Source organism: Ruditapes philippinarum, unplaced genomic scaffold (assembly GCF_026571515.1).
Source record: "Ruditapes philippinarum isolate M1 unplaced genomic scaffold, ASM2657151v2 ctg19214_1_1_1_1, whole genome shotgun sequence".
Taxonomy (NCBI): domain Eukaryota; kingdom Metazoa; phylum Mollusca; class Bivalvia; order Venerida; family Veneridae; genus Ruditapes; species Ruditapes philippinarum.
In genome coordinates, this window is record NW_026863807.1 from 4,108 (window position 1) to 15,351 (window position 11,244).

Here is an 11,244-nt window from a genome sequence, read left to right on the forward strand (position 1 = left end):
GAAAAATTCCTAGGAATCGCTTGGACAATACCTTGGAAAGTTAAACTTAGTTTTTTTTGAGCTGGGAAAATGAACACTTTCAGATACTTAGAAAATTTTTAGCTTGGAATTCACTTGGAAAGCAACACTTAGAAAATTTTCAGCTTGGACAAAGGACTTAGTTAATTTTTTTTATTATTTTTTTTTAAATCATCCTTACTGTAATGAATACTGAATTATTTATATTTATTGTCATAATGATATGCTAGATGGAAAAGAATGTTTAATATAAATAAAGATTTTAGAGATTTATAATCATTTATTGATTTATGTATTTTATAATATATAATTATTAAATAATACCAAATGTATACATGTACATTTATTTTATACAATCTTCTCAATTCATTGCATAACACAGATGAATGATGTTGACATATTATAGACCTTATATTTAATATACATGTTTAACATATAATATAAAATTGTCATCACATATTTTCACCTTTACCTGTAATCAAAAATTAAGAAAAACGGCATACAAAAACATGCATATAACATAAAAACAAGTTTGATTTTACTGCCTTTAGTCATGTGATGAAAAAAGAATATCACATTTGATGTCATTATTATATATCATTCAAATATCTAATCTAACGTGTCCAAATAATTATATCTTCTTAAACTTGTTATATGACAAGCAATGTGAGGTCCTATATAAATATTTTTCATTGAAAAGTCCTTATTGAAGACATGTGAAAAAACAATTTCTTATTTTAAAATAAGTAAAAAAATTAAACATACAAAGTAAAAAAATTAAACATACATGTAGGGTAACATTTGGTTTATTTGAAATTTATGCATGAGAGTGCCCTTTTAACTGTTATAAAGTATTGAGTACATGAATACTTTATCGTCTTTTTACTTTTTAGAAATTTAGTCCCTTTCAAAATGATTAGGGAACAGAGCTCCATACACTCGGTTATCTGTCTTAATAACAAATAATGGTTCTTTAAGGTCACATGCTCTGACCACACTGACCTCATTTTTGACATTCATCACTTGTAGATGAGGAACACATGTCCCTAAAACAAGTCCCCCCTCAGTTACCATTTTCCCAACAGCAAAAACCCTGCCTGTTTTTCTATGAAAAAGGTATCTCTGAACTTCAATGGCAATTTCACCTAATGGGGTCTTTTTTTCTAATGCTATTGTATAAGAATTTTGTTTCTTAGTCTTAGACTTGGTCAGACAGTACATGAAAAATCCATTTCGAACAATTTTAGACACATAAGAAAAATCTAGATCATTATCAAAATCAATTAAATCTTTAAGTTTTAAATGAATTTGTTGTTCAAAGTTTTCTTTGACATCAGTAATTTTAACTACTTTGCATTGGTAAGCATCATGACCAACTTTCTTATCATTGCTGTCTAGCATATCTTCCATAAATTCTTTAAATTTCCCTTCTTTTGTAAAATCAAAATTTTGCATTGTATGAAAGATACGTTTTTGAGCCTGAAATGCCCAAAAAATTTGTCGACAAACATTTCCAGTGCCGTGTACACCTTTTTTAATTTCGCCATTAAAGGATTCATATGCAAAACAAGACCAAGCCCAAAGTGGACCCCATTTCCTTACACAATCAACTATATGTGTCAGGTTGTGCATATTAAGACTCAGCACATTATTACCATACAAAGTACTAGCTTGTTGTACAAAAAACTTGTATAATCTTTCAGCCTTTTCTAAATCTGATGAAGTAATACCCTGACCTAGTAAAATGAAAGTTGCTTCAACCAGACAGCAAAAATGCTTCAAATAAAGCTCTGGTAAATAATCAAGTAGGCATGGAAGTGAATAGAATAGAAGCCAATTTCTTAATTCAGATGCTTTCCAATGCATGAATGTATTTGTTATAATCCTTGGCAATCTATGAATCCTGTATGGTGGCTTAATGTTCCTGAGTATTTTGTCTATCTTCACTGCATTATTTCCAATAAAGAATGGCATGGTCTTGTTTTCTGAGTCAAACCATAGGTGAAGTAACTTCTTTGTAATTCCTAGCAAAATACCATGCATATAATCAATTACTACACTGTCTGTCAATGATAGATACGGTAAATAGCTAAGGACACTTCTTCCAAAAATTCCTTTAATACGACTTCCAGTTTCTTCGGCTTGCATAGCATATTCTTTCAATTCATCCTCCTCTCTAAGCTTTGCTGGGAAATCCCTGAAAGGATATGATCGACAACGACCTTTACCACTTTCAACCACAACACCAGGTTCTTCACAGTACAAGCAGCCATATTCACCATTATGTTGGGTCATATTAGTAACATATGATCTTGCTTGAAGGTCCATAGTTAAAACAACTACCATGGCTTTCACGCACATTGTTCTAGATTCAATTACTATTGGGATACCTACATTATAAAGTTCTAACAGGTCTAAAAGTAGAGGATGGAAGAACATGTTCATTTTTGGCTTTCCATTTCCTTGCCATATACCCCACAACAGCATATTTTTCCTCAAAAACCTTTCCCTTGCTGGAATTTCATTTATCAAGAGATAGACAGGCCATAAAGATATTCCAGAACTTTTGAAGAGAGGTATTCCATCGGTAAACATACTTAGAGTAACATTAGAAGTGTTGTGTAGAAACTGTCCTTCTTCTTGCATTTTTTTGTAAGCAAATCCACTAGTGATATCATTTATTGTGACAGTGGCACTGGCAACTTTTGTTAGTGCAATAGCTTCCCACATACCTTTCCGCTCAAGAATTTCTTTCATTTGTGCTTTCAAGTCACTAGTAACAAAGTATTTACAACTTTTTGAATCATTTTTCAATCCCTCACATCCCGGAGTTTGACATGTATCAGTGGTATCTAAATACACCTTTTTACACAAGTCGCAGTACAGTTTACAAGTGATATAATTTTTGTTGAAGCCACACTTTTCTTTCAAATCTTTAATGGTTGTTTCACCAACATTATTCTGTGGCAAATGCAGTTGTATAAGTGTCAACAAATCGTTTAAAGCAGTATCAGACAAGTTGTGTCTAGTAGAAAAGGCAGCTAAAGACAGCGAGTGCTTTGATTGGGTGAGTTCACTTTCATACATCTCATTTGATGGTGGAAGAACATAAAGTGGAGGATCATCTTTAGAATTGTTCAAAGAAGAGAACTGTTCATTTTCTTCTTCTGAGCTGCTATCAGTTGACATAAGCTGTTCTTCTTGACACTCTATCATCACTTCATCCATCTCACTTTCCTCCATATTGTTATCATCAGAAACGCTTTCATTGAACAACACTGCAGCGGCACTATTTGTTATTTGATTTTCACATTTGTCTTCTTTCTGTTTATTCCTAAAAACAGAATTTATTTGGTCAAACTTAAATACTTGCATGTATCATATCTAGAATCTACATTCTCATTTTTAAAAGATGAAATATTAGCGAATTTTTCATTTTAAATCATGAATACCTTTCTAACAAATAAACATGTATGTATTAATGAATAATAAATTTTAAGGTGTAACAATTCGGCAAAAACCGTATTGCAATATATTGCCATTTTGCAGAAGAGTAATAATTTATATAATAAGCAATATATAATTGTCATGTATATGTTTTGATGTAAAGATGGGGTAACAATAATCATTATATGTTATTATAAGGGGAAACTTGTGAAATTTGTACAAAATTAGAAGGCAATTAATTAAAAATAATGATTTTAAAAAATACTGGTTTTCCGGAAATCGTACTGTGGTACAATTTTTTTTATCATATGGCAATATATCAGAATACCGCTAAACCGTTACACTCTTAATAATTATACAACTTCAATCATCATTTTTTCCACCATAATTATACAGTAAAAGTTCTGTAAAACTTAATTGAATTTTTTGTTGGGACTTTGACTTTTTACTCTTTATAATATTGTATCAGAGATTTCATATATAAATAACTATGTCCTATAAAAATAAAACTGTTAAGCAAACATCTTATATACAAGATGAGTAGATATACAGACTTAAAATTAATTGTTATCGTCATAATTCATAATCTGAATATGTATTTATGTTTTGATGATATTTCAATCATAACTGGAGACCAGTGTGCTGAATGTCCAAGTTTGAAATAACCAGGGAAATATAGTTGAATCAAAATTTATGGAAAAGTAATTATGCCAAATGGTAGCTTGACAATTTTGTTCAGATTTGAAATATACCTTTGGCGATGTAAAGTAGAATATGGCACAGGTACTGAGTCGTCGACATCATACAGTTTGTAACGTTTTCTTGGGTTTCCAACTGGAAAAAAAAGCAGCTTATGAATCAAAATCCAAAATGGACTTGCATGCAAAAATATAATTTTACTAGCAATAACAAAGTGTTAAGTTTATAACACAGTCTATCAAGTCTTCAGGGTTAAGAGCATAAAGGGCAAATCAAGCATTATGGTTATGCATTTATCTTTAAATTATAATGCTTTGAAAAGTTTGGCTGGAAGTAAAGGTGCAATTTTCAAATGAACAGTAATTTTTATACCATTGTCTGTTTCCCAAAAAGGACTTGTATGAGAATTCACAGAATAAAATAATGTAAATAAAAAGATTCGAATGTATTTGCTTGTAATTAAGATTTTATTTATATTCAAAATTATTACTTTAATGTAATTTATCATTTTATGTTCCTTTTATATAAGATATAAATCAATAGATATAACAAATAATATTACTTAAAACATTTTACTAGTGTTTTAATTAATTTTGAGTTCACTATTAGGCTTTGTCTTTTTTATAATCATATTAATTCTGTAATGGGATGTAAGTACTTACCTGTTATACCATGCATACATGAAATATGTGTCTGCAAAGTTTGTTTGCGAGTGAGAATTTTTGTGCAGGTGTCAATTGGACATTTCCATATTTTCTCCCCTGCTTTGCAAGCATGGAGATCATATTCCTTCATCTGTAAAAAGAAGAAAGCACGAAATTATAATATTTGTCAGGAAAACATGTCATCCATAAGATATGTATAATAATTACTCAAATATTAAGTATTTTTTAAATGGCATGGCTAGCCACAAAAAATTATGACATGGAGTCTCTTAAAACAGTCTCAAAGAAAATTGAAATATCTATATACGATTGTGATTTAACATACATAACTTTGTGAAGAAACTGCAAATAAACTTTGGTACTTTTAACACTAACAGTTTAAATATTTGATGTAAATAAAATAAGAATCCCTATAAAACAAATATAATCACATGTAGATCTATTTCTAGCAACCCCAATCGATAGATAAATCAACGGCTTATCAGCTGGAATTCTGGAGAAATCCACCACCTGTCTTCACTCTTTTAAACATTTAAAATTTATTTCTTGAAAGATTTTTTAAAACTTTTAGCAATCCAGTTTGCTCAGGTCATTAATTTATGTATATTACACCTCAATTTGATAACACATCGATTGCATATCATGCTTACCATATTTAGCAGTAGGGAGTAGACACACACCAAATACTTGTCACCTCAACATTGCGTGACGTACGTGAGTCGTGACTCAATAATACGGCTGGAACCTTTGGCTAGCAGTAAAAGTCCATTTGTAATTATATACTGGAAAATAAACATTATAGTATAGTAAGATTGTTAAACAATAATCCTGTTACAAAAACGTATGTTTTTATTTTTTAGCACTACACACACTAAGCAATAAATTGTGTTCGAAATGCCAGGTGGTGAATCTCTGCCAGCATCGGCCCAAATTGTAAAAGACTATTTATTTATAGGCCTATCGATAATAATTTTCAAATTACGATATTTACCTTTGTAGTTAGGTGGATCACCATTGACCATTTAATGATAAAGAATTATATAAGTGGTCATTTATTCAATTTTTATAAGAAATCTACTGATTCTTTTTTTTTTTTTTGGGAATTTCAAAATGGCGGATGATCTGTAACTTCCGTTTCCGAGGATGCTGGAAAATTTCTAAAATTTATTTTATTATTCTCAATTTGTAAATTTAAACTGTGGGATGACTCTTTATTTTTACAAAATGTTGTGGTAATACTTACGATTTGATATATTGACAATATTTAAATTATGACAAGAAGAGGAAACTAGTTCTTCCAATCACAGCAGCCGAGTGACGTAATATTTCCAGACAGTACCGGATTTCCGCGCATTTTCAAAATTCCGCTAAGATTCAGCCGACTGCAACGACTACACATTTTGTAAAATTAAATCTTCACTACTGACGAAATAAAAATGAAACTTTTTGGTTTATTTGTATGGATAAACGACACTCCAATCACAGGAACAGTATTGTCTTTGAGTAATATTGTGGAGCCGAGAAAGGAGCTGACTGACTACAAAGTTGGCGATTTGGTTTCTGTGCGGTTTTCGAAATTTGGAATTCCGAAAGGAATTATTGGGACGATTGGCGGTAAGCTGTTATTCTTATCATTTATATTTATATATTATCAACACTGATCAATGCCCTATCTATGTCCTAATAACCAGAGCCTACAAATTATATTGCCGTAGGAATGTTTAGCTATAATGTCATGCGTTTTCGCGTCTTTTATCTCGATTTTTCCCAAGAAATTACCGTCGCAGGTAGATCGGAACATGGACAGATCGGTCCCTTTATTAGTAGTAAAAAAGGTCAAATCGGCTCTTAACAGTTGTGAAAATAATCTTGATATGTTTCAACTGTAGTTGAATTAGATCCATGTAAATGTTCTATATACATGTATGTAACAGATTTTTAAAAAGTAAACTCGATTAGATCTACATAACATTATCCTTTAAGTAATATTAAATATTACCTAAATTTTAATTGTGAATTATCTGAAATATTAATAGTGTGGATATTGTCATAAAATTGTAGCATGCCCCTATCAAATACTTTGGATAATAGAATAATATCATAATATATATTTTCTTATTTGCAGATGAAAGCATGAAGAAAGGGATGCAAGCAATAATTGATGATCATACATCATTTATGAAGATAATAGAGGAAGTAAGTCTTAATCTGAGGTTTGAAGTTAAACTTGAATTTACTTATTTGGCTTTCAATTTAGATTTAACACAAGCTATCTGAGCAGTGAATTTGTTAGCTCTTTTTGGGAAAACATACTGAGAAAAGATAGTGGATGAATGTTGCAATTTAGCAATCTTTTAAAAGGAATACTTCTGTATTTTGATTTTACATAAGTTAAATTTAATTAACTTTACTTAATGCTTTACTTTACCTTTGAAAATAGTAATGATATAAATTAGATGTATTTCTCTAAAGTAAATTATGACAACATAGGCACTATTTGTATACAACATTAAAGTGTCCATGACTTGTCAGACTATGTGCTGAAGTGCCCAGTTAAAAGTTTGATGTCTGTGTAAAGATTATATTTCTTATTTAAGACTTGTCCAGAGATAAATGGCCAGGAAAGAGAACTTAGTACCAACATCCAGGAGTTGGAAAGTCCTGAATTGCACAAGGAAAGTGGCAAAAGGAAAGAGTAAGTTTTAATTGGTTTCTATTTTTACAATAGAAGATTATGCATCTTTTAAAAACTTAACATACATATTGGTAAAGATGGTAATAAAATGTATATACATGAAGATAAATATTTGCAGAAAATGTGACAATAAATGGTTTACATTAAAAAGGTTTCTTAGTCGATTTGTTTTATATTTAAGGTGAACATTTTTGGATTAATCACATAATTTTAACAAAAAGTTTTATTACAGAATTCAGTTTTTGTGGTGCCCTTTCAAAGAAACAAGTATACAAGGGGATCTTGGTTAACTTTAAAAACACTTACATCGCGGGTTCCTGATTTTATGTTCAACTTATCGCCCATTTTGTCTTACAAAACAGATTCAAATCTGTTTTAATTTTGAAGTTTTAGCTATCAAATCATGTTCTTAAGATTTGATAGAAGTATATGAATACTTTTTTCAATTTCATTTTTGCTTTTCAGAATACCAGTTTCAAAAGGAAAGGAGCCCAAAAAGAAGCCGGTAACAGAAAAGCAGGCAAAAGTGAGTTGATTGAATGATATATGTTTGTGAAGAATTATTTCTAAAGAACTATGAGATAATGACATTTAAATTCAGGCATTCTGATCTTTTCAACTTGCAACCATGTTAAAATAGACAAATAATTAATTAAAACAAATAGTTATGTAACAATACTATAGGTTTGTCATAATGGAATGTTAAAAGTTGCAAAATATAGATGGTCATGGATATAAAATAAATAAAAACGTTATCATCAATTCTTTTGGGCTTATTGTGACCTAAAGAATATGAAGATATCCCCAAGAACTTTGTTAGGGTTTTTTTATTGAGTATAATGAAAATCTCAAATATGAGAGTATTAAAGGAAGAAGATGAAAAACAGCAATTGTATTAGCTTACATCATACTTTTTATCGCACAGATCAATTTGGAGAAGGCTGCAGAGGCCCAGCGTATGTTTGAGGTGGAGGTGGAGACGGAGAAAAATCGAGAAACATATAATAAAGAGTAAGTGGAATCAATGTATTGTATTGTATGTTAAACTTGCTCAAATTGCACTATTATGATGATTGATCCCAAGAATACCCTGATTTTTCCATATATTTTAAGAAGAGGAAATACAAAATACATGGTTGATGTCGGGATGAAGAAGGTTTATCAGGTGAGCGAGAAAGTGTATCTTGGCGAGCTTTAGCGAACCAAGATGCACTTTCGCAGCGAACATGATAAACCTTCTCCATCCAGACATCAACCATGTATTTGATTTATCCTGCTTTTTATCATGTTTTAGAATAATTGAATGGTTTCATTCTTCTTTTTTCCTGATAAAATAGCATCTATATGCAGTTTTGTTTTGCTGCTAAACATGTGATGTCATCATGTGACATAATGACTGGAGATAGATAAGTTAATCCGGCAAGGCTTTATCCAGCTGATGATACAGACAGTAGCAGGATAAAAGTCCATTGCATAATTATAGTCTTAAAATAGCATAATTTTCCAAGTACATCAATTTTATTGTATTTTGTTGCAAGTCAAAAGAATTGTTCATTGTTGCATTTTGAAAACAAAAGTCTACACTAGATTTACTGAGTTTCATTTAATTATTTTTAGTTCTGATGATACAAGCTCGGTTTTCACATCTGCATTTAATGTATTAAATGCAGATAATGCAATAATTGAAGATAATTCCCCACAACCAGTACATCATACCAGTCCGTCAATTGATCAAACCAGAGTCCAACATCTGGAAGGGAAAGTGAACTGGCTGGAGATGCAGCTTAACCAGGCTTGGGGCTGCATATATGAATTGCAAAGAAATGTGCAATGGTTAAGTCAATCTTGCAATCAGGTAAATATCACATCCCATTAATTTAACTGATAAAAGTACAATTTCAAAATGAGATTAAAAGTCTTAGACTCATATTTTATAGGACTCAGTATAACAATTAATTTACACACAAGTTCCAGAATAAAGTTTTAATCCAAAACAAATTCAGCGAATAGCTACAACTTCTTAATTCCGATTTCATTGTACTTAAGTGGTCTTAACTTAGAGGTAATTAGGGGGTGTGGATCGTCGGATAAGTGACGATCTGATCCACGATTCAGCACTTACGATTCACAAATTGAACCACAAATCTTTTGTTATCAAGACAACCTTTAAAACTTAAACATTAGTTCTAAAAGCATGTTTATTTTTCTTTAAACCATTCTAAACATTAAACATATAAAATTATGCAAATATAAACTAGGTTTTGTTTTTTATTCTTCACATGAGTATAATAATGTATAATTGAGCAACCTATACAAAAGTATTTCAAAACATTGGAAGTAAATTTTGCCTTTGGAATTTAGGTAAACATCGCATAATTCATACTCAAATTTTATTTTTTAAGTACCAGCCCTAGAGGTAATAGCAGGACACAGTAATCCATTCTAGACTGTATGCTACTGTCAGTACACTTTCCTGATCAATAGCAATCTTAAGTTATTTTTTGTAATGCTGAGCAGAGTTAATAAACATACTTTTTAAGGTATGTTTCCCTAATGGGGACTAAAAAGAACTGAAAAATAGGTCAGTTGTATACTTGTATGTTGTTCGAACCCACACAGCTAGTGATATTAAATAATTTTTTTATCATAATATTAGAATTTGAAAATAATATTTTAGAACCAAGCAGTTGCCAGTACCCATGCAGTTGCCAGTCAATCAACTCCGGGAAATGAAGATGTGGATGTTGTAAAGGTAATAAAGCTTTAACTATTGTGGCTTTACTCTAAGAAATATAGGTGCCCGCAAAATTGTTATTCAAATTAATATATTTATTTTATAGCATTTATAATATATTAATAATATTAAGTAGCATATGGTTAAATGGATCATGATACCATTATCTTTAAGTATATTTTGCACTTTCCCCAAGTTCTCATCACAGCATTAATTGTTAAATGTAATATGGTGTGATTTTTATGTCCCCACAAAGTGGGGGGCATATAGCGTTGCACTTGTCCGTCTGTCCGTCCGTACATCCCGAAATCTTGTGAATGCAACTCTTAAACCGGATGGCAGATTTTGCTTAAACTTCCAGGGATGAACAACCTTAATGTGTAGATGGTAGTAAAGGAAGGAATTTTGCCTGCGACCAAATTTAATAGAATTTTGGCCCTTTTTTTCACTATATACCATATGTTATCTTGTCAGTGGGGGCATCCGTGTCCTTTGGACACGGTTCTATTTTCCAATTTGTTTAAAATATTTCAATAGTTCCCATTTCTACATGTGTTATAACTTATTTAAGGTTAATCCAGAGAGCACAGATGCCAGCAGTCAGGAAGAAAGCTCTACAGTTGATCTTCCTTCAGACACCTTGTACAACAATTACACAAAGGTACTTATGATTATTGAAGCACTAATATCCATATAGAACTTGATTAAATTTAAATTGACTGTGAATTCAATATTAATTGACAGTGAATTCTATATCAAGTCAGTTATTTGTTTAATTTACTTACTGAACTTCTCAGTTTAGGATGCTCAAGTTAAATTTTGAAGATAAAAAAATTTAATGGAAGAGAATTCTATGTGTTTAATGTGAAATTCTAACACGACCCGCATTTTTCCCTATTGAACATAGAAGAAACCGAAAGTGTGTGTTATTATGCTATAAAATCACTGTTTGACGTTCTATATTTAGACATGTGACGTAATCATAC

At 30.9% G+C, this 11,244-nt stretch overlaps 2 protein-coding genes across 2 annotated transcripts; one reads left to right on the top strand and one right to left on the bottom strand.

Annotated features, from left to right (window-relative positions):
* Positions 1-295: 295 nt before the first annotated feature.
* On the bottom strand, positions 296-5,752 carry LOC132723395 (uncharacterized; the record flags this gene model as incomplete). Its single annotated transcript, XM_060708109.1, is given in 4 exon segments — positions 296-3,352; positions 4,218-4,299; positions 4,827-4,959; positions 5,480-5,752. Coding segments are annotated over 4 exon segments (2,655 nt in total). The 3' UTR covers positions 296-915.
* Positions 5,753-5,812: 60 nt separating this feature from the next.
* On the top strand, positions 5,813-11,056 carry LOC132723396 (uncharacterized). Its single transcript, XM_060708110.1, has 8 exons — positions 5,813-6,443; positions 6,955-7,025; positions 7,427-7,524; positions 7,990-8,050; positions 8,450-8,535; positions 9,142-9,379; positions 10,202-10,276; positions 10,830-11,056. The coding sequence occupies exons 1-8, from the start codon at positions 6,266-6,268 to the stop codon at positions 10,953-10,955; spliced, it is 933 nt and encodes a 310-aa protein (XP_060564093.1). The 5' UTR covers positions 5,813-6,265; the 3' UTR covers positions 10,956-11,056.
* The last annotated feature ends 188 nt before the right edge of the window (positions 11,057-11,244 follow it).